Source organism: Fringilla coelebs, assembly GCF_963513975.1.
Source record: "Fringilla coelebs genome assembly, chromosome: 3".
Taxonomy (NCBI): Eukaryota; Metazoa; Chordata; class Aves; order Passeriformes; family Fringillidae; genus Fringilla; species Fringilla coelebs.
In genome coordinates this window covers 24,656,231-24,681,259 of record NC_140030.1, presented here as the reverse complement: position 1 = coordinate 24,681,259, position 25,029 = coordinate 24,656,231, and the positions used below count along the sequence as shown (strand labels likewise).

Genomic DNA, 25,029 nt, shown 5'->3' with positions numbered 1-25,029 from the left:
GGCAGATAACAGAAACTAGGTTCAAGCGTGCTTAGTCTCACTTTTGTAGGTAAAATGCTCTTGACAGCAAATACAGTGAAGACTTCTGAAGAGTGTGCTAAATAATATTATACAAACTAAAGGCTAAAGATACAAACAGAAAACAAATACAGCCTTAAAAATAAAGAGGAATGGCAGGTTTTAGACCTCAAGCTAATTTCTGCAGACTAGTTGTTATTAGTAGAAGTCAATACCTTGCATTAACCAAGGATTTAAACTGCTTGCTGGACACAAATATATGCAGTTCAAAAACTTCTCATTTCAGTTTCTTCTGTGAATTTGGTTGTATAACTATCATAACGCTACCAGAGCAAAAAGTTGTAAGTATTGTGGGTCATGTCCTACTCTTAGTGCTGGATCACAGCAGCCTAGTACGCTTCAAAAATTAGCAATTTTATCTACTCAATTAGACAAATGTTTAATTCTTAATCTTGTATTAAAAATAAGAAGGTTAGGGTTATTAACTTATGTTCACCACAAGAGAAAGCTTCTTAGAAAATAGTTGCTGGAATCTGAAATTGTAGTTTTGCATAGACTTCAACATGAGAGGTGAGTCAAACTGAGTCAGTGAGCCAAGAGTTAAGTCACTCCCACTGATCCCTCAGATCCCACAGATCTCCTCTAATGAATTGCATGGGAGATAGTCTCATGGATTTAACAGCATGAGTCATCAGACACTGTATCTTTTCCCCACGATCTCCTCATGTATTTCTCTTTGCTGTAAAATGTTTGAGTGTTGCTGTTTAATTTTTAACTTTAATACCTGATGTTGATTGTCTGACAGTGAAAAAGTAATTATTTTTCCCCCATGAAAGATAAAGGGGACTCAAGCTCAGGTTTCTTTATTCAGGAACAAAACAGTTTGGGTTATTACTTTCGGTGGTTTAAGATGTTACTTGTTTGTAGTTATTTTGAGTGTAAGATCAACTGAGGGTAACTAAGAGAAAAATATAGAGAAACACAGTCTCCAAAGCCAAAACCCCAGATATCACTAACAGTAGTCAAGACTTTGGACTTTGGACTTTGGATAGGTTTAATTATGTATTAAATCCCAGAATGTTGTTGCTCTGTCTGGCTGTCTCCTCAAAATTAAACCACAAGCTCTTTGCCTCACATATCGATTTTATCTCCATTAGTATGGCTTTTTGTGTTAAACATTCAACCAATGTTTTTTCAGGGCATAGAAGTTTCAGTTTAGTAGTTGGCCAAGCCATTTAATCAGCTGCATTATTCCGTTTAAATCTTTCAGTGAATTGCTAATTAAAATAAAGGGGAAATGTGTTTCCAGCTAATGTACATCTCAGTGTCCTCTTATAAAAGCCTCTTGTCATCCTGAGCTCCTTCCAAGTGTTGAAAATCTATCTTGTTAATAAAAGATTATCAAGGCTTTTAATAATATTGGTTTGTTTCCTACAAGCCTTAAAGTGATAGTCCACAGATTTAATTGCAGCCAAAGGCATGGGCTCTTGAGACCTTCCTGGATTTTTCAGTGTCATGGGTTAGCAGTTGCAGCTTTTTAGTGAGGTATAGATCATATATTGTAGCTTGGTACTGATACTAAAGTGATTCAGAAATAAAAGTCTGAGACATTTGTCTGAACAAGCTGCAAACATTCAGGATGGGTACTTCCCTTCACTAACTTTGAAGAGATTTGTTTGAACTAGAACCATACCTACTCCATTCCATGTACTTTCTTGACTGAACTGTACTTTCCTTACCAAACAGACCATGGCATTTTATACCAAGAAATCTGCCCCAGATTTTCTTTTCCTATAGACATTACATTTCTTTTCTTAGATGGAACTAAGAAAGCTGGAAGACTAGAAAGAAGAGAAATAAAATTTGAAAAACCCAGCCAAGCAATCAACAATAAAAAAAAATTGCAGAGAATCTGGTAGAGAACAAATATGACAGGTTTGATCAGAATCCTAGCTTAAATGTACCAATCTGAAAGAAATCTACCACTGAGTTCATCTTTATGTGAATTTAGTCTTTTTTTATTAAGAGACCTTGAGATAAAAATGACAGTTTTGTATGTCATTTTTCAGGCATCAATCTTCTTAAAATAGGAGAGTGCCAATGAAAAAATGAAAATTACCAAATGAATAGTTTTTCCTCTTTAGTCGCACTTGCCATTTGCAGTTTCATTGTGCCTCTTTAACTGATTTTCATTCTGGTGTCATTAAGAGCTGTAATTGTGTATGTATGGATCCGTGAATGCATGTAGGTACACACGCACATACATATGCAAGATTCTGAAAATACTGTCTTACTATGAATAGTACACACCAATCATTTTGGGTTTAAGCAACTTTAAAATGCCATTACATGTGGGATTTCTGTAATCTAATCTAGAATTTTTCATTTTAGCTATTTAAGTGTGATGTTATCCCACAAATTCTATTACAGTCTAAAAGGAGAAATCAGATCCAACAAAGCAATTCAGCTCACCTTTAGATACTTGAGCTAGAACAGATGAATATCTATAAAAGATAAAGGAAACATGCAGAGGCATAGGAATTTAACTTTACTATATAAAAACTTAACTGTTATGTATCCCAGTCGCGATTATTCACTTTTTCTGCTTATCTCCCTGTGTCTAGAACAGACACAGAAACTGCCTGAGAGATCCTGCTCTCTCTGAGTATCCGTGGGTCGGTCCATCCTGCCTTCAGATTACTGAAAGCCCTATTTCACTAGAGAGACTGTGACTAAACACAAACACTCTGCTACCCACAACAGCCTCCACCTGGTTCTTCCACACTTTCCTCTCCTCATTCTATGCTATTCTGTCTTTTCACATTCTCTCCCTGAGCCTGAGGTCACACAGTACCTCACTGGAGATAGACTCCCAGTCTTGTCACAGCTGATTTTATAAATAAGCTTTTGAATGATAGAAAATAACTTGCAATTTCCCCTTTGCAGAACAAGGGAAGCCAGTATAAACATTTAAAATCCTTCCGGTCCAATGATCAATTGAGCAGTTTGTATGTGCATTTCTGGTTTTGTACAAATAGCTCTTGCAAGCGTCACCAAAGTGTATTTGCATTTTATCACTCCATTGCCTTATATGCTGCACAATTCACGGGCAATTTAAGGCATTTTCAAAAATGTTTCTGAGATATTACAAATATCAGCTTAATACGGTCTGTCATTATTATGGCTGCCTTTAACAAGTATTGAATGTCTTTTATGGAAGGGATTATAAATAAAAATAAGCCCACAATAAACCTAAACCCACAAAAACCTGCATATTTTATCCTATCTATCAGCATCTCTGCTCCTTTTTGTCTCCCCAGACGCCATCTCAGCTAAGCAAAATGAAAATATTAATCAGTATTTTTATCTGAAGTACAACTACGATGAGATTCCAATGAGCTTTTTATTGAGGTCAAGGAGTCTAAATTTTCTTTTGCTTCCAAGCTATATATGAGTGACAAAGAACTTATATCCACAACATATATTTTGCATTCAAATTCATTGAAACTAATAAATTATATTAAAAAGTGGTGGCTTAATCCTGAAGACATTAAAATCTATACAATGAAGGGGTTTAAAGTTCATGATGCAGAATCACATTTTATGGCTGGATTTATCATTGCTAGAAACACCAGTTTAAGGCTCCAGCAGTCTCCAACTTGTCAAGATCTAATTTTTACAGTTAAAGAGGTCTGCAAGTATTTTATATGGCACAACCTTGGACCACAACATTTCAACATTTGGGCCTTAGACAATTCCAGGATTGGTAAATCTTTATACTGTTGGATCCATTGGATACTTCAGGAATATTCAAATTAAATAAATGAGTTAGTAAGAAAATGCATTCCCCCATATTAAACTCTGAACAAGTCTGAGGTTTCATATATAATATCATCTTCAGTTTTCTTCTTTTTTCCTTTACTTAAGTTATTTTTCAGTACATCAGACCACTTGTCATTCCTCCTTCTCAGTGTTTACCAGTGACCATTCAAAACAGTCCTGTGTCTTAGTCAAAGTGTTCAGATTTTACCCATAGTGGTCCCTTGCCTAAGGGTTGCTATATTTTCTTTGCACAGCCTGTCAGTTCCCATTTAAATCAGCATCTGCTTCAGCACAGAAATACAGAATCATAGAATATGCTGACTAGCAAGGGACCCAAAAGGATCAGGGAGTCCAACTCCTGGTCCCTCACAGGACACCCCAAGAGTCACACTCTCAAGTGCCTTAGAGCATTGTCCAAATGCTTCTTGAAATCTGTCAGGCTGTGCTGTGACCACTGCCCTGGGGAGCTGTCCCAGTGCCCAACCACCCTCTGAGTGAAGAATCTCATTTTAATATCCAACCTAAACCTCCCCTGGCACAACTTCAGGCCATTCCCTTGGGTCCTGTCACTGTCACCACAGATGATAGATCAGGGTCTGCCCCTCCTCCTCCCCTCACAAGGAGCTGTAACTGCAGTGAGGTCTCCCCTCAGTCCCCTCCAGACTGAACAGACCAAGTGACCTCAGCTGCTTTTCATACAGCTTCCCCTCAAGGCTCTTCACCATCTTTTTTGCCCTCCTTTGGACTCCCTCTAGTAGTTTAATATTTTATATAGCAGTGCCAAAATTGCCCCCAGCACTTGAAGTGAGGTTGCCTCAGTTCAGAGCAGAGAGGGACAATCCCCTCCCTTGCCTGGCGGGCAATGCTGGGCTTGATAACCCCCAGAGTTGGCCTTCCTGGCTTCCAGGGCACTATTCAGCTTTCAGTCAGACATGTTCCCCAGGTCCTTTTCTGTGGCACTGCTTTCAAGCATCTCATTTCCCAGTCTGTCTGAACATCCAGGGTTGCCCCATCTCAGGCACAGAATCTGGCACTTTCCCCTGTTGACCTTCATAAGGTTGGTACATATGGTAGACACTTTAGTTATCTCCTCCTCTTTCCTTCCCCAGCCATCACTTTATCCCCTGGTGCTATTCATGCATGATCATTCATCTGGATAGGTTATTCTGCACAAATGTGGAGCAGCTTGTCTTAGGGAAGAGTTCTCAACACCCTGTGCTTGTGCCAAGCATACTTCACAGCCCTCCCAGCACCTGAACTCACAGCCTCACAGCAGCTCAGAGCTAGAGTATTCAAATTGCACTGCACATTTTACTGTCTAATGTTATTGGTTTCTCACGGCTGTTACCTTAAATACACATGCAAAAACCAATACTTACCATCTGTCCTCCATAAACATATTTTCCTAATTTATTGCTCCATTTTTCTACATTAAATTCCAGTTTCTCTTTTTCATTGCCACACAATATTCTCTATAGTCATAAGATCGTGAGTTTTTCCTCTATTTGCCTGAGTCAATACTTTTTGCAGCAGTATCAAAGAAGATCTGGCATAAGCCTGCTGCTTCTTTTTACTTCTATGCCACTATCAAGCACACTCTTGCAATCTATAGCCAGCAGTTTCCACAACCATGAAGGGCATTCCCATGCCCTTCATGAAGATGTCTTCACTAAGATCGCAAGCACAAAATTAACATTATTTTGCAATTTTATATTCTTCAAGTACATGTCGAAAATAGTCACAGTAATTTTCCTAGCACACATGGAATCATTACTTATATGACCACCAACAAAATATTTTCTTGAGATGCTACAGTCATTTTTCTGTGTAGTCACTCACTGATTTAATAAAAATTCATCCTTGCATATTCCCTCCATGGCAAAGAATAAAACCTCATGGTGTGTTCAGTAATTCAAGCATATGCATTATTAGACACTTGTCTTCTTAACATAGTGGCCCTGGACTACATTTGAGAGGAAATCCAATAGTGTACTACACACATGCTTCTGAAGCAGTTTTCCAAATAAAATCAGCAGCATCTCAGCATCAGTTTGCTTCTATTCAGGGCACAGAGAGCCTAGACTGCTGTGCCAGTAAGCTATGCCATTTAAGTGGGATGTCACTGTCAGCTTTCATGTTTCTATTTGCATTCTGTTTGGTGGCATATTTGAAGAAAATTATATCAACTTTGTTCACTACTTGATGTGTACTTGGAATATTTGTGAATACTCAGCCAAGTATTTTTATATGGTGTGTATATATGTATATACTTTTTTTAAAATATGTTTGTGTGTATGTGGGTTTTAACTATATTTATATGGGGTTTAATGGTTTATTCTATAAACATTATATTTGAAGTTTTTGAACAAATATAAGAGTAGATTAAGAGATGATGGATCTGCATCTCTTTTCAATACTCTCTAAAATCCATAGACAAGGCAAAAATGAAACATCAGTCTTATGCTGGGAGCTAGCAGTGTTCCATCTGTGAGAGTCAAATCTTTGGGTTACATTGATGTTTTATTACACTCATGACTGGCAGAGGAAAAGGGTAAAAGAATGTGCTTTACTCACCCAAGGAGTTTGACTGAATGAGTTTTCCATTTAGATCCTGCTTTCTGGGAGTGTCGATATATTCCCTCTTTGTAAAGGAAAAAATCTTCATACACTTTCATTATAGCTGAAAAACAACAGGAAAAATCACAGTCAGCAAACATAACCTCTAATATTCTTTGCTCCTTGCATTTTACCAGTGAAATTCTTGCTGTGTGTTGGACTGCATAAAATGCACTTTGTAATTCCACTAAAAGCATCAGTTTCTCAGAAGTGTCCTGCTGTGAGTGAACCAATAGAAATATTTCAAAAGAGTTCTCTCTAAGGTCTCTTATCAAGTTGGTTAGTTTTCCTTGTCATGGAAACTCCCTCTCACTGACTTCTTCCAATGCAGTGAGAGGAAACATTGCCTCATGAAGGCTTACATAAATTTTGAAATCTAAATCAATAAAATTAATCTCCCCAAGGTTCATATATAAACTAGTCAGTTCAAACTAGCATCTACATATTCAAGAAAAGTATTTAACAGAAAATGCATATCCTGTGAAATATGGTGGAGTGAAATGCCTTTTTCTGAAACTTAAAGTTCATCAAATATACAGTAATCTCCTCAAAGAAAACTAGATTGTATGTATACATATAAATAGTTCAGTGTGGAAAAAGTCACCCCTTTTTTCATAAAAATGTAAGGTGAAAGAGCTGATGGATGGAAAATTTTGTACAAGAGAATGAAGATTACAAGTTGCATTTTTAAGGCTCTTTGCTATTTATTAGGAGCATCATTCATTTGTTTATTAAGAAAATAGTTCAAGGTTTCTTTTCCTCATATCTTCTGTCACCTTAGTACCACCATTGTTTTATGGTGGGCTATCAGATCCAGAGAAAGGAAAATACTTTTCAGGTCTACATTACTTTTAGAGTCCAGTGAATTAGAAGCATTTAAAAAAAGCTTCATTCCATTTTATTTTTAGCTTATGATTTTAACTGCCACACAGCTTGGAACATGAGAATTAGTGAAATCCAATTTCCTAAATCTTGCACCTTGGGAGTCTCATAAAGTACAAGTCTCACTGACCATATTTTATGTGGCTAGACCATTTATAACATATGTGCCTGGTATAGATCTGCAATATCCAGTAAGTTGAGATCATGCTGCCATTTTTTTCTGTCTGGCATACTTACAAATTTCTTTTTCCTACCCAAATATTTTCATAAACTTGAAGGAAATTAACTACATTTAAAAGAACCTCCATCATATTTGGCTGAAGATATGAAACAGTTAAAAGTTTTAGGGGATGGGAAAGAATTCTCAAAACATGGTGAAATGAGGCCAATTGCCTTGCCACGGACAAGCCTGATATTGTGCCCCTTCTCCATCTCAGCTTGGTTGAAGCTCTGGCAATGAGACCCACTGTTCCTGAGCAAGGACTCTCCTTCCTCTCTGAGAAAGGGGAGTCCCATCTGATGCCAGTATGCCTGGTGCTTAGGCCATTCCATTGTCAAAACCCCCCAACATTTGACCTGTGACACCAGCCATGGAGCTATGATGTCTTAATAGACTCAGCCCATCTGCTTCTTCCAATGTTGCTGCCTTCAAATGTAAGTACAAAGGAGAATTAACTTGTGCCCCAAATGAGACACATTTTTGTCTGTGAAGAGATATCATGCCTAAGTTTTTTCCATTGAAATGAAGCAGAAATTTTTGAAGTGTATTTCAGAATAACTTTAGTTTATGTGATAGAATTTTATCCATGATTGTATATTATATATACATTGCACACCTGGGCACATGTGTGTAAATACATATACCTATGAATATGTAATACTTTGCAATAAGGAGCTAAAAAATGGTACAGTCTTTGGAGTTAGAGTGGTCTGGGTGCATGAAGTACCAGATGGACAAAGATGATGGTGATTCTAGATCTAGCACTTAGATATTTTTATTTATTCAGTGACTTCGTCCTGATACAGACTGTGACTTGGATAGGACAAGATGATCACAGTCCACCACCTAATTTTGTTCCTTCTCACATAGGAAAGACTTTGCATTTCCCAAAATGAACAGATTAATTATTAATGAATCAGAAAAGGCAGTGATTTTCACAAGATTTACTATGGTTCCTGCAAGAGCTACTTCAGTCATGCTGAGATTGTCAGATCTATGCATATAGATGCAGCAGATTAAAATATTGATTCCACTATGGATTCCCCTGCATAAAATTCTTATAATAGGATTTTTTTGTCTCTTTTTAATCATAAATGATGAGAAATGAAAACTATTTACTACAAAAGGAAACAAAGTTTAGCTCTATGCATTAATACAGCCAAGTGCTTTCTACAGATTATTTTCTTCATCTTTTTACAGATTCTCTTTCTTTAGCAAATATAAAATTTTTTCCCAAGATCATAACAGCTGAAATTGTAAGTTTTGTGGGGTCAAAACTCTGATGTATTGCCAACAATGTGTGAGTCTTTCTTTTAATTGAGACTGACTAATATGTCAGAGAGGAGAATTCTCCTACATCAGCATTACAACCATCAGAGTATTTCATAAAGTCCATTAAAAAATGAATAGGCAATATTAGGATTTTCCATCTGAATGTTTTCAAATTATTGGGGAAATTTCACTATGTTTACTTGAAAATGGATTTCTTAAAAAAAAATAGTATTTCATCTTTGAATCAAAAAATGCTAATTACTCCATTTCGATACCATGTAAGAAAATGGTCAGAGAGAAATTGTCATTCAAACTTGAAAGCTGCATAACATAAAATAGGTCAGAGAGAAATTGTCATTCAAACTTGAAAGCTGCATAACATAAAATATTCAATTACATTCCTAAACCTACTGCTTCACAGTTGTTTAAAAAAATTTTTTTTTCTTAACTTTGAATATGTCCAAAAATTCAAATCCATTCATCATCATGATCTTGAAGGGATCTTGAACATTTCCCTGCTATTAAACATTACTTAGTACATTAGATAAGACTGTCCCTAAGCACTTTGTAAGTTCGTCGGGAATGACAAGTGAATGAATAATGGAAAACCTCCCTCAGTATTTGAAGATCATTTGCAGAAAAAGTATGATATGGTTTTAAAATTAGACTTTTGCCCTGGTTGCATTTGTAATATGGGAAGATAGAAGAGAGGATCAGTGACAAATTACAGGGTCATAACTGCGATTCATTTAAAACTCATATTGTAGCCAAAAGAAAAAACGGCAAGTCATTTCACTCAGTGATGCATACTCTCCATTGTATGCCATTATGTAGACCTTGATTTTTCTAGAAACAACATTACCTTAACCTGATACACAAAAACATTAAATTAAAAAAAAAAATTGAACTGTTGAATGGCTAAATCCTAAAAAATGGCTGAATATTTATTATTTCATGTGTAAAATTTAGTACTAGCAGATTTAATCCAGAAAAATGTATAAGGTTTGAAACTCTATCTTGAGGATCCTAATTTTTATCATTTTCTAAAACTGTCAGAAATTACTGTCTTTGCATCTAGATCAAATGCAGTGTGGGCAATAATATTTTCCTTGAGCAAACAAACTTGGACAGAATAAAAATAAAAAGACTGATGATGTTGATCTTGTCAAGTCTGAACTTCAGATTAACTGCAGCTGCCCACATAAAGAGCTTTAAGAAGTAATTTCAACTACATGATGCACCAAAATGAATTCTATCTCATAATCAAAACAATTTGAATAATAAATTGAAGGTTATGATAATTCATTATATAATTAAAGGCAGTAGAAATGCAGAAGTCCCCTGAAGTAAAATTCTTTGGTTTTGCATCAGCCAGCCATCCAAGAGAGGTGGAGATCCTGCACTGTGACCATTCTCCCTCATCCCAAGCCCCACACCCATCAATCTCTCTAGTTGCACTGGCCTGGGCTGTGAGCTGGAGCCTGCATTTCCAGCTGGTCCAGCACCATACATAGCCACAAATGGACAGTATCCAGGGTAAAAAAAAAAAAAAAATTTGCAGTTTCCTACTCAATGCTGAGTCTCTGAGTGAAGTTTCTGTATTTCTCACCTCTGAGAGGTCAGGGACCTTCATTGCAGAGTTCAGCAGAAAAATTCAAAACTGGTAGGCATCCACAAGAGCATTTGGGCTCTGAGGTGAGAAATTCTGGGGTATTTCAGTACTGAATGATTTGCTGGAAGGCTCATATAGTTGAGCATTACCTTCAGAGGAGAGCAGGTCTGGTGGGCTGGCCTTAGCTACGGGGGAATCCACCCCAGCCCTACAGAACCAAGTTTGGTTAACATTAAATTCCATAAATTGCTGTTTCACCAATGACCAAAGCACTGTCCTGAAAAAAGGCACACAGATTTCCTGCACACGGATTTTGCACAAATTTTCAATATATCCAGCTCAAGGTCATTTTACTCTTTGCAGGCTCTAATGCAGTCATGCTGCCTTTAGGGCCACTATTTACCCACCAAATATCCCTGGATGGAGTACAGTGCATATGACTGGTTTCTTCACTGTGGCATATAATTTGCATTTTCTAATATTTTGATACAAGGTCATTGCACAGTCTAACTATCTCAATAATGTTATCACCCTTTAAACTTACCGTACCTTGCACTGGTCCTCTGTCCTTGATTTCTTTCATTATATCAGTTTCCTGAGAGGAGGTGAGAGCAGCAACAAAGAGAGCAAGAGAAGATTACATTTATTAAGTAAAATTAAAACTCATACTAATTTATCATTGTGTACACATATATATAGTGCACACAATATACAAAGGTATATAAATATACCTATGTACTTGTATTTCCGCTGGAGAATATTTTGTTTACCAAATTAACAAAACCTTCAGAAACATGTTTAAGAACAGCTGCACTGTTATGACTGCATACTTTCTTTTCTATCTCGAATTTTTATGGGACCACAAAGTATCAGCTTTAAAGAGATGATGTACAACTGAGAAACTATAAATTATTTCAACTCATAGTAAGATTCAAGGGCAACATAAAGGAAAATTCACAGCTCTAGTCTTAAAGTTAAGTGAACATATTTTAATCAAACCTCAAAGGAGTAAAATTGTTGAGATAATAGATGAATTTCATTAACTTACTTTTGAGGACACCCTGTAGTGAGAGGCACACCGGTATAACCGATTGGATTTCTCAAAAGGATTGGGACATGGCCCATTTGTATGGTTTTTTCCAGATTCACTTGACACATAACATTGATTTTCAGCTGATGGCCCCAGGTGTTTGTTCCAAAATGATGGGTAACAAGCATATGATACAACCCTGTTCAGGTAGTCAAAAAAAAGTGTTGACAAGAAGCTCACTCAAAAAATTTTGCTATTTTACTTCAAGCTTTTAATTATTTTGCAACTGTTGTATTTCAAATAATATTCTTCAGAAATGTAGGTGGCGTATTTTCAGCCGGATGACATTTCCTTCAATTGATATACATGATATTTATCATTAAGTTTCCATTGCAGTAGTTCTTTCCCCACGCTTCTCCAAAGAGAGACAGGGTAAAAAATGTGTTTAGTAATTGTCACCTGGTACATTCATCTCATTAATGATGCATGAAAGCTCATACTGAAAAAGATCAATAAATTACCAGTGTTGTCAATGAGCTTCATTTCTCAAAAATGGCTTGTGCAATGGAATACGTGGAATACGTTGGACATTTCTGAACAATATACACATTTCTGCATTAATGCCATGCAGGCCTATGAGAGGGTTTCTTTTAGAGAGCATAATCAAATATTTTGCTGAAGCAGAATACTTTAAAATAGTCAGTCCAATAAAAAGCATTTGTATTTAAGTATACTCACCAATTATACTGGACTTTCTGAACCAGAGGAATTGAAAACTATATTTCTACACAATATGGAGTATAACTATGCTTGCCAGTGTATACTTAGCTGTCAGGAGTTTTACAAGATAAGCCCATATATGCCTCAGCTGTTTTGAATAAGAAATCACATTTTACCATTAGCACTTGGTGATAGAAAATCTGAGAATATCTTTTTCTTTCTGCCCAAAGTAGACCATATACACACAGCAGCACACTGGAGCTGCGTGGTAATCCAGATAAGATCTCTGAACTAAGAGTCACGTTTGAATCTTTTCAGCACCACAGTTTCTACAGCCTTGATTAACACAATTGAACAGCTTTCTGCTGAAGCACAATTTCATATGTGCTGAGGAATAATGTCGTATGTGCTGAAGCATCAGCACACCAGTAAACATTAAAAACACTTCAAGGAGAAAACCCTTCCAAAAGAGTCACAGAAGAAAAACAAAAGAGATATAAATGCGTTTATATGCAAAAATACAGATACATATATACAAAAATAATGTTAGAAACAGGATCCAGGGCCAACTAGGAAAACTCTGTAGTGTGTTCATACATTCTTGACAGAATTCATTTGAAGTCATGATTGTGTGTTCAATCTAATGAAATTTTTGTGGATTCATTTCATTTATATATTTGAATTGTGAGAAAAGAAATAATCCTAAACATTAGACTATGTTATTTGCAAGCTGGCTAATAACAATAACATCTTTCTCAAACCCTACAGCTGCCAAGAGCCCAAAGTATAAATCAGATTAAGCCCTATTGTGACTAGAAGCACTATTTACTTTCATGTCTAACTTTTATACCACCTCAAAATGAAGTGTTTCTTCCTCCTTCTTGATGAATATAACCTTTTTGTTCTCCTTATTAAAATAAACGCTTTCAAGAACACTTATTTCTCCCAAATTATGACTTGTAACTGAAACACTTGAAACTAATGATAATTAGTAATAGAATACATATTTATTCTTTAATTAATGGAGAAAGACATAGAGAAAGTGATATTTAAACAGTGTTTCAGCTCCACTTACAGCAGATTTCACTGCTAATTGGGTGTTTAGTGATTCTGAAAAGCCACATCTCAGAACTGGCCTAGCTTCCTTGAGCTTTATGGAAATCTTTTTCTGACTTCACTGGGGATAGTTTAGGTCAGCACTTGATTTTTCTGAACATCTGTCAAAAACCTGAGCTGAGCACACTCCAGAAATCAAAACAGCAGAAACTTTAAACAGCATTGAATGCCTGCTGTGATAATTTACAAGGCCCCACAGAAAATCAATGTATTTTCTCCCTGTTGCAGGGTATGGAATAATGACACAATGATTGCAATATAAAGATTCCTAAAAATAAGTTACCTGAAAGTGTGTGAAAGCAAGGACTATTTGACAGGGCTCATTCAAAAGACACTTCTCACTTGTATGCCATAAATTTCCAATTTTTTCATTGTCACAGGTAAAAGGTTATGGATTATGAGGTTTAGCTACAAAACTAATTAAATTATGAGTCCAGTGAATCAAAACATTTATTTTTAATTATTGTTCTGGATATTATTTGCTCTTGGCTACTGTCAGAGTCTTAATATTGGTCTAGATGGACACTTTTCAGACCAGAAAGGCTGTTCATGTGTTCTTCCAGCATCTGTTCTAAAGATATTGGGATATTTCCCTTAATGTGTTTATTTGTGTCTGGAAATGTTAGAATGGGTTTTGAAATATCATTTGAACTTGAGGAAAGAAAAGCAGAATGTAGAAATGTTTATAAAAATAGGTAAATAAGGATACTTTCATGTGTTGCACTTCGATGACAAATCAGTGATCAGGGATTAAAATGGGTAGCAAGCAAAGGTCTGTCATAGTACAGGGATGTTATACATGTTGGAGCTAGCTCCATGGCAACAAAAAAGCATAATAAATGACTAAGAAAATAATCCTGGATTGCTGAGATTTGTTGGAGAATTAGTTAGTTTCCAAAAATTCATGATGGTTTTCACAACTGCCCTTCAGATTGTTTACTGAGATGATCAGCTGCAAGAGGCTGGTGACTAACAGGAGGCTGAGCAATAAGCAAGTACTTGGCAGTGTGGAGGTGGAAAGACAGTTCACAGGTGTGCTGTGTGAGCTGAGGTGCTGTGGCTCTGTGTTTCTGGGCTCACACCAGTCAGAAAGACTGCTCTGTCACACTGCTACTCAGTCAGGTCAAACCTGTTATTGCATTCACACCAGAACAAGCTCCTGCAAGGGTACAGCTAGGTTGATAATGAAGTGCCTTGTAGAGCTTCAGCCTACCTTGCTTTTCTTTTAAAAATAAGCTAACTCTTTTATACTTAAATTGCTTCTGTATATCAGGCCATGTCACAAACCACAGTGCTAAGGTCAAAATAAAACTACTTTCTGGCATAGGAAGAATTTTATCAATATGGGGCTCATGGTAGCTGTGCCTGTACAGGGGTAACAGTCAAAGGGAATAGAAAACTAGGAGATTGTCCTATCGCTGCATTCTTTATAGCTTTTCCTCTAAAAAGAATATGTTCCAACTGTTGTGGAGATAATGCTCATAAAAATTACTCTCTCTTCTCTTACCTACACCAGCAATTCTCATGCTCCATTTTTAACTGTCAAGAAAACAGTCCAGAGAGAAAGAGTTGCAATTACTCTCCTAAAAGCATGAGCTACTGAGTAAAATGAGACTGGTTTTCTAGTTGCAGAAAAGTATTGCAGCTAAAAAGTGCTCACAATCAAAATGCTAAGTTATTACTTTCATTTCTTCCTTAATTAAACCTTTTGCCTTAGCTCCTGAGGTGCTGAGGGCCCTTTGCTAATCACTTAGCTGAAGGGATCTCCTTCTTAAAACCTAAATGAAAGCTGGTTTAGTGTTGAAACCCTGAGAGAAAAAGATAGAGGAACACTCAAAGTAAACTTTCCCCATAACAATACAAAGTCCTTTTCATATCAGAAATAGTTTGATGCACTTGCAGAAAGCAGAATTATCACTTGTATAGTGTCACAGGTCTTCTCCTGGATCCCCAGAGTGCCATGTCAACTATGACACATCACATCTGACATTCTCCTGCTCTTGACATGGTTTGTTTGTTTGTGTTATAAATAAAATCAAAAGCTAACAGAGAGAACACCTGAGATCCCTCTGTCTGTCAGTTTCAGATATATCAGAGTAAGGGATGAGATTGTATGAAAGCAAGACAGGAAATAGATTTTGGTATGAAACAGAAAGAATAAAAAAAATCTGGTAATGTGAGAAACAGCAGGATTTAATTATATGGTATCTAAAATGCAGTTATTGAACTTTTCCTGGAAGACATTTCCACGCATACAAACTTCAAGGAGTGGACTGAAAGCAGGATGTGCGGATTTACCATGACAGGTAATGATGATATGATGAGACAGCCTGACCACGAGAAATCACTGGCTCCATAGAGAATAAGGAAAGCAGTACTTATCATTTACCTTGTCTTTAGTGACATTTTCAGCATAGGTTTTTGTGGCATTCCTCTAGTTTATTGGACTAGGTAAATTGCTTAGAAGGTCAGTTGTGGACTGGCATGTTGAATGGTCAACAGATCAAAGTGACTGGTGTCTGTTTATTAATGGCACTCCCCAGGAGACAACACAAAAGCAACACTTTTGTATCTCTATTAACAATCTGGACAGCCAGATGTAAGGAACCTTAAGAAAGTTTGTGGAGAATGTAAAACTTTTAGGGAGTGATTAGCATGCATAGCTGCTGTTCAGAGCAGTTTTAATAGGCTGAAGAAATGAGCCTGACAGAAATATCCTGAATTTCAACAAAGACAGATGGCAAATCCTGCCTCTGAGCCAGAACTGCCCAGGTACTGTCAGGGCACTGCCAGTGTAGAAAGTCATATAACAGAGAAGGACATGAGGTCCTGAGAAACAGCAAGTTGAAAGTACGTGACCAGTGAGCCCTCTTGGCAAATGTGGATGGTCAATACTGGACTGTGTTACCAAGAACATAACCAAGACATTGTGGGAAATTAATCTTCCCCTCAAATCACTACTTGGCAGATGGAGCTGTATTTTCACTTATGTGTTCCCTGGGAAAGACACTGACAAACTGAGCAAATCCATTGGAAGATCGGGGACTGGAGCTGAGGCAGCTGGACTTGTTCAGTTTAGAGAAGAGAAAGCCAAAAGAGTATATTATTCCTGTCTTTAACTACATACGGAGAGGTATAGAGGAAAAAGAGCAAAACTCCTGGAGATGCACAGTGAAGAGCTGGAAGGAAGGTACCGGTCACAAGTTCTACCAAGGAAAATGCTGACCTAAGAAAAAAGTGTTTGACCATTAGTCAAAAAAACCTGACCTGCTGCAAGAAAGGTTGTGGCACTTCCATCCTTGAAGATAGTCAAAATGTGTCCAGGGATGTGGCCTAAATAGCCTGGTCTAATTTCAAAGTCATGCTTTGAGCAGAATGTTGGATCAGGTCACCTCCAAAGTTCCAACCATAATAATTTTGAGATTCCATAAGTGATTATATCCCATTTTAAAGTTTCTAGCTTTTCATGGGGATAGCTCTTAACTCTGCTTAGTCTGATCTGAAGAAAGAAGGATCTAGGTACAATCCTTATTAGAGTGTTGCACTCTGGAACAACCTTGGAATGAGATAATTACAAGTTGCTTTATAGAGAAAAAATGTTTGACTCTTTTGAATATTCACAATGTTGTCTCATGCAACTGGCTGATTACTCAAGGCTGTTTCAAATGAAGAGCCTATATCCCAAGAAACAAAGAAGTTTTAAGTACATTTACATATTGACTTATTGCAAATTAAGCAATTGTTTCAATTTAAAATAATCTAAACAGACAGATAAAATATTTACCCATGTGTTTTCAGGTATCTCCAGGCACCATCAATACTTCCACCATTACATCCATGTTGATTCCTGGTATCACAAGAGATCAAGTTCTGAGCAGAAAGGTTGTCTGTGATCTGACCCTTTGAATGAATTGCTATTCTATCTGCTGCAACACCTGTTTGAAAATAAATTTTCTATTACCAAATCAAGTATTTACTCACAACTTTGCATATGTTTTTGTGAAAGACAGACAGAAATACAATCTCAATATTTTCTGTCTGAGCAGATATCTTCACTAAACAATACTGATATATCTGTCCAGACTTTTGTGAAAAAGGATTGTGAAATTGCAAAGCATCATGAGCAACTTTGCTGTTATATGACAAATTCCTAGATTTATTGGCTGTTATAAAGTCCCAAATACCTAAATATCAGATGAGACATCTCCATAATTGTCTGTATCATGTTTGTAAATGCATATTCCCATCTAGTTGTCTTCAGCAGAAGAAACAGATACTTCCCAGCTTTCTTCAGCTGAATCTCCAAATCTCTTTGCTTTCTTTTCAACCTTTCTTCACTTTATGTGAGAGGAAATAAGAAAAAAAGAGCAGTCCTATGAAGAAGAAAATTCAAGACTGAAAGTATATTTTGGTTTTATTATACAGAATATTTGGAGATGTTCATATTGAAGTGTAACTGTGGGACTCTTTGTACCTCCTTCTCTTATTACACAAAATTATTCCTCAGACATAGATACCTTACCTGAATTCAATCAGATAATCATGATTCTTAGTACTTAAATATTTATGAACTGATTTAAAGGCAGACTAGGTTAACTAAGTTGTGGGTGAAACTAAGGTGCTTCTACTTTCTTTATCAAATGACAATGAAACAATCATTAAGCCTCATTGCAAGTCATTACCAATTATTAGATTATATTTGTATTACTTTTAGCCCCACATTTTTCAATTTTTAAATAAAATTTTAAAAATCTCTTGAAATCTAAATCCCCATCAAAATCAACACTAACTTTCGTCACCTCTGAGGAAGACTTCCGAAAACAAAGTTTGCCAATGCCAGATGGCAACTGTATTTTGTGCTTTTGCAAAGTGTCCCGTGATAATGAATTTATCTTCATAGGTATAAAAGCCTTTTATTGTAAAGTTTTGGAGTACTTACAGAAATTATTTATGATAAGAAAAAAATTATACAGCAGTGCTTGTCTGTTCATTGAGCAACAACTAATCTTGAAAACTCTGATTGAAAATATTAGATGCACCTAAACAACATGTGAAGGCATCTCACACTACACAGCTTTGAAAATAGTTATGTGAGTTAAAATAAAAAGATTTGTTTATGGAAAGGAAAAATTAGACATAATATCTGCAAAGTCTTTCCTCCACTGATCTCTGTTCATCTCTGCAGTTATCTGTCAAAAGAGTTGTTAAAAGCTCGCTTGGTTTTCTCTTTTTAAAACTGCAGTAGATAAGATATATTCAGAAAAAGAGCACGTTCAGTCTGGTCTTTTCATGGAGCTGGGATTAGCTGACCTTAAAGCTCCTTTCCTTCTCTTACTGCTGTGATTTAAAGAAGCATTTGCAAAAACCTGGACCTGTGAGGACCTACTGGCCAAATTAAGTCATAAAGATTGATCACATGCTTATGTTACACAATTTTATGAAAAGCAAACTGCTGCAGCTTAGATTGACATTTAAAGATTTTGGGACACTAGAGAGGGAAAGTTGTAGCAATTTCAAATGTTCCTGTTTGGTAATAAAAGGTGAAAAGTAAATTGATATTATTTTGTTACAAACCACTACAATTTTCGTTACACATCTAACATCACTGATACTTTCAAAGGGAGTAAAAAGAAATATTACTTGCAGTTGAAAAAGCCCAGGATGCTCCACAGTTTCGCTGATCCAAAGGACCATGAATCCGATCAGGCCACTCATAAATGGCTGAAAAGATTGCAGGAAACTTTTCTTCTGGAAGTGACTCTCCCTAAAACAAAATGTAGAAGATCGGTATATGCTTAATTTCCTATTTTTATCATAAATTTTATCGAATTTAGTTTGTAAAATTCTTAATTTTTAGACTGAGGAGACCTAAAGCATTGGCCCCTGTGACTTCCCAAGCAACTCCGTGATGTCTTCCCCATGGCTGGGTGCTGCAGACCCCTGAGAGCAGGAGGGTTCTGGCACTCCATTAACTGAGCTGAAAAGCTGAGCTTTAAGACTGCCAACCTGAATAACCTGACCAGTTCCTCTCTGATTTTTATCTCAAACAGTAATTCCCTATGAAATTTCCTAAGTGTTACCCAGCTGGCATTTTTGGAAAAATAGCCCTCTGCTACAAATAGAGTTGAAGTTAAATACCTGTTACCCTGTTCTCGCAGACACGTGGCTGTAGGTAGGAAATTTTAGTCACTGTGGGAGAGGAATAAGTACAGCGTATCATTGATTTGTCTCTTACATAGAGGTTCTTCAATCTGAAGCAATTATTCCTTTTCCAGAAAAAAAACAGTGATTTTTCTTCTGCTTTTCAGTCTGATAGTGAATTCATGAAAATTCATCATCTGCTCACAATTTGGCCAGCCATTTCTGGCATCTTCATCTTTCAGCCTAAGTTTATGTCCCCCTCCAAAGTCCTCCAAGCTTTGAACAAATATTTGCATATGCAAGAGCCATCTGGTACAACTGCTCATAATCTGCTCTGTGTTCAACATATCAAAATTATTGACCCATTTTTTTTTTACTGTTGAACTTCATGGAATTATAGATTATGCTGTGCAAGGAAATAGGAATGGCCAGAGAGAATTGAAGTATTAGGCCATGCAATCAGTCCATTTCAAAAAACTGTTGATAACCTCAGTTTCAGAAGGAAATACAATATACAAAAGAAGATAATCTGCTCCTAAGCAAAACACTCACTTGTGCTTCTTTCTCATAATTAAGCTGAAATTGTGAAGCAAAATGGCTTATATCCTGTTTAAATTCTGGGTACCCTTGCTAAAACATTTTTCTAAATTGTTTATGTGATTTACAATCATAAAACATACACTTGATAAGATTATTTAAACATTTGAGGCCAGCTCTTTCAAACTATTTTAGGACTCTTTTGAGAACCAAATTTTAGCCCTTTGCCTGTTTCAAGATCACTTTGTTGTGTACACTATGAAACAGCAGCATCTCCATCCAGCTTGTACACCTGGATTTGCCACAGAGAACCTCCAGCTGAGAAAAAGTGGGTGAGGAGAAAGGAAGCTTGTGCCTCAGGTCTATATCTGACATTAGGCTGGGATACAGCCCCAAGAGGCAAATTGATACAGTCTGTGTGTTTCCCCAGACCCAGTGGTTCTAGGTTGAGCAGGTTAGATACAGGCTGTGAGTCCCGAATCCATGAAGGAATACTGCAAGCTCTTAGGCCACTTCAATGCTTTTGAAAGTCTCACATCCACCCGTGCAAGGCCAAAAATTTTTTAAACCTTGCTAAAATATTTATCTCATTATTTTGCTTAATCAGTTTCAAAGACTGTTTTTTCAGAGTTTTATATACGTAGGACTTGCAACATCAAGAGACACTCAGGAACCAGCAACTAATTTAAATTATAACTTGAAAAATTATCATTATATTCATTATTAGTGAGTAAGCACTAGCTCAAGATTTACTTTGAAGATGAAATATACAGGAGAAATCCCAGACAAATAGCATTTCTTTTACATGATGAGACTTTTCACTACCAACCAGTAAAAAAGCAAATTTTGGCAAATATTTAGCACAATTGTGTGGGAAATTGCTGCTTATAATGCTCATTATGATGCCACATTACAAATTAGGCTAATGAGAAAAGCATAATTTTAAATAGATCTCCAGTCTTAACAATGTACTGCTTTCTGTATTCCTAACCTACTGTCAATGTATTTATTAGCATCATATTGTAAATCCCAGAGAAAATTCCTCATTAACTCTCATCCTTGTCATTTGTAGCCAGAAACATTGGCTTTTCCTCTGAAAAAGTTTCTACCCTAATATTGAGAAGTTCTGCTGGTCTGTGGCAAATATCAAGTCTAGACAACTGCTTCTCAATGTATGCTCCATGGACCAGCATCAGACAGCACAAAGCGATCAGCAAAATGACTGGTGAACTATTTTTAAACCTTTATATGTACTCTCTGCAGTGAAGTTAGCAGCCTGGCCAAAGCAGGAAGGTAAGAGAACATAAAAGAGCACTCGAATTTCAACAATGACTTCTTCAGAAAAGATAGATGACCAATAAGAGAAAAAAGGCCAAAGATAACTGAATTTGCAAATGTGGAAGTAGTTTACCTCAGGACTAGTTGTTTTTTTGGTTTTTTTTTTTGATGTAGCAAAAAGATCCTGGACATCACTTGCTTTGTGAAGACCAAATGGGCATGAATGACCTTCAATTTTCAAGAGAACTACAATTGCTGAGGGTTTTTACTGTGAAAAGCCATATACCAGTGGAACAGAGGCTGTGCTTTATCTACTTTCCAATTGCTTTTCTGAGCTTTTTGATATTTATTGAGAAAATGGTGCCTTATTACTGAATTATGTATTTCATCTTCTTGTAAGATGGCACTCAGGTGAGCACCTAGTAGCTGGGGGGGCAGACCTTACCATTGCAATGTACCTCTTGCCAGGACTTGTGCTGACAGAATACCACCAAAAGCACAGCACAATGCTTTTAAAGGTGTTGCAATTATTCTTGTACTCCATGGAACTTCAGGAATCACTGCACTGTCTCCTGCAGTGAAAATGCCTTCTCAGATGGAGGAGATTCAGCTTTGTCAGGAGTCAAACAGGTTTAGCCGTGCATTTAGCTGTTGGTCTATACTCAGGCCCAGCCATACTCCGCAACAGAGGGTCCTCAGTTCAGATTTGGTTCTTGCTCCATATCATTGTCTTTTGGGTGTTCTAATGTACCATCATGACAAACTTCCCTTCCAGACAAAAGTATCGCCTTGTTGAGCAGGTAAATTCTTTAATAAAAACAGAACTTTTAAAAGCTCTATGAGCAACTTCAGGAAGTTTGTGATTTGCCTAATATTGCAGAAGCTGAGAAAGTCATATGGAGAGTATTGTTTTATATTTTTAGCTTTTGTAAGTAGAAAGATTTCCTAGATTTCCTGTGAAAGGTATGTGATTCCAGCAACATGTAAGGAAGTCTCATGATGACTAAATGCATGAATACGCCAAGTTGGATTTCTGGAGAAAAATGCATTGAATCTCCTTGGGTGTCTGGCAGTGCCAAAGGGAGTTGCTTTTTGGCTCACAGATTTCATAAAACAGCAGACAGAGAAAATACGACTGAGAAATGTATCTGTGGAACAAAGGCTGTAAGAAGTGTAGCAGAATACACTTAATACTTAAAGAATAGATAATTCTTTAAGTTTAATACTTAATATTAATACTTAATTAAATTTAATACTTCTTGGGGTCTCTAGCTGGTCAGAGTGACTCTGAGATAAGTTGGAAAGTCTCTTTTCCCAGCATTTGAAGAAGGAGTCAGAGCTCTTCCATTCTCAGTCTCAAGGTTGTTTATTGTATCTTATCCATAAATTTTTTTCTCCTGTCCAGCCAAGGTCCACTCAGCAAGACAGTCAGAGGTACTCTGCCTGCCCCCAGGGCTGTGTTATCTTTTTATACAAGAAACTACGTATACAATATTTACAATTACTTTCCAATACCTATCACCTATGTTAGACAGTGAGCTTCTACTCTAAACCAATTTAAAAGTGCCAGCATCACAGGAGGAGGTGGAGGCCAAGAAGAAGAAGGAGAAAGGGTGGACACACCCTGATTCCTCCATCTTGCCCCCTGAATCCCCATTCTAAAATCTCCAAAAAAATCTATTTTTCACCCTGTGATAAATTCACTATCATTCTACTTAAACTTTCGTGGCTTGCAATTCTTCATATAAGGTCAGTAATAGTTTTTTCCAAGGGCTAGATCAAAGGCACAGGGGTCTTGGGCTCTGTGCCAAGGTCTCTGAGCCCCCTGGGCAGGGACTCGAGTCCTCCAAGGCAGCCAGAGGAATTTCCTGGGTTCTGACAAATACTTAAGTTTAATACTTAAAGAATACTCAAAGTAGCTGCACAGGAAGCTTAATAACAATGATTCAATAAGCTGGATATAATGTAGGACTACTGAGTAAACTGCTACTACAAACTGAACAGAGAAAAGGAAGTATCATGAAGAATTTCTTGAAACATTCCCCTTTCCTATTTTACTAGGTGGGATTTGTCTCACCTAGCTAGATACCTAGCAATGGTGATGTCAATCACTGGTCTGGGTACGTGACATCCTTTTTTTGCCTGTGCTACATAAGCTTCTCACTGTATCCCTCAAGGAAAATGCCAAAAACAACAAATCAATCCAACTCTTTTTAACCTCAGTGCAGTTCACTGGTAACTGAAGGCAGACACCTACTAAATTTAGTTAAATTCTTTTATGCCATTGTCTTATTTTGACCTGCCATCTTCAGGTCAAATGATCCTTCTTTGGCTGCAAAGAGTAGTTCAGAAAATCCTACAAGACAAAGCTCCAAAGCTTAATTCCTGTCCACTTCTTGCTCTGGCAACCCTTCAGAGTGTAATTTTTATTAAGTTGGCCAATCTGGTCCTGAAGACAATGCCTCACTCTGCTGGTGCAGGGAGCTGACATTGTGTGCAACCAGGAATGGGCTGAATCAAGCAAAAGGGTTAGGATTGCTCAAATTATTGAGCACTGCCCTCTTTCCCCAAAACCCATTCAAGTGGTAACTCTGCACTCTGTCACCACAGGGTCTTCTATCATGTGGAAATCCTTCTGCCACTGATGCCTAAAGACTTAGTTTTTTATATAGATTTTTTTGCAGCTTTGTAGATTTTTAATATGCAGTTGTATAATATTTCATGCTTTCTCACACTTCAAAATAGTAGACCACCCTCACACATTTATGCCACCTTCTTGAAATTCTGTTTAAATAAATAATCTTATTTTCAAGAAAAGCATTTCTAACAAGAGCACCGTGTTCTGCACCAGCACACAGGAGACATAACAAAATATAGAGCTGAGAATCCCTTGGAGAGACATTGAGGGGCAGGCCCAAGGGTGGTTACCAGGGCAACTGCTCTTCTATAGGATGTACTTGCTGGATATCTTAATTAATTAAACCTGCAAAATTTGTGGAAATCCCATATTGAGCATGCACAAATATTTTGTGTACCTGAAAGCTTTCATTAAAGAACTGCTCTTTATGTTACCACCTTTAATATTGTTTGGAAAGTTTTCTTTTGATTGTAGAAACACCACAACACATAAACAAGCATCAGCAATTGATTTCTAATAGATGATGAAATGGCATCACTTGCCTGAGCTATATTGAAGGCAAAGATAAACACCTGTTATACTTAACACTTTTGCAAACTTTGCATCTATCTGTTTATAATTCCACTTCGAATTTCACTCTGTGAAATTAGCTAGTTAGGTGGGGTTTTTTTGTCTGTGAATTCCATAAATTGTGTCCTGTAAGAAAGAAACTAAGTAACTGATCCAAAGCATTGGAAAAATCGCTCTGGATTCAATAACTTGTATTTTTTCTTAAATTGCTTAACCAACCTACGTAACTTAAAGTATATTTGCTTTGATGCCAAACTAATTTAAGTGTAAATAAATGATAGGAAATTTTATTTAACTGTCACAAAAATTGTCATGGCCAAGGGATTTAGAAAGCTGGTAGTATAGAACCATTTCATTTTGCAATGATTTCCATAATTTTGCTGTCCATTTGTTCAAAACCTGAAAAAGGCTTTCACAGCTTCTGTCAAAGACTGCTGTTCAGTCTCAGCTGTTTGCCTTAATGAACTATGCCCAGATGTATTTTTCTGTGGTTACAGCTGTGTGTGCAATGATTAGCAAATGGAGAGAATTAATATAGAGCCCTCTTAAGGAAGCGA

At 36.8% G+C, this 25,029-nt stretch overlaps 1 protein-coding gene across 1 annotated transcript in view; it reads right to left on the bottom strand.

Annotated features, from left to right (window-relative positions):
• TINAG (tubulointerstitial nephritis antigen) overlaps window positions 1-25,029 on the bottom strand; it is a gene marked incomplete at its 5' end in the record, with an annotated part of 38,314 nt that overhangs the window by 5,521 nt on the left and 7,764 nt on the right. The window contains 5 exons of the mRNA XM_084202198.1: window positions 6,415-6,520; window positions 10,992-11,037; window positions 11,491-11,671; window positions 17,093-17,243; window positions 18,949-19,072. Coding sequence (XP_084058324.1) covers window positions 6,415-6,520; window positions 10,992-11,037; window positions 11,491-11,671; window positions 17,093-17,243; window positions 18,949-19,072 — 608 coding nt within the window. The remainder of the gene's footprint in view (window positions 1-6,414; window positions 6,521-10,991; window positions 11,038-11,490; window positions 11,672-17,092; window positions 17,244-18,948; window positions 19,073-25,029) is intronic.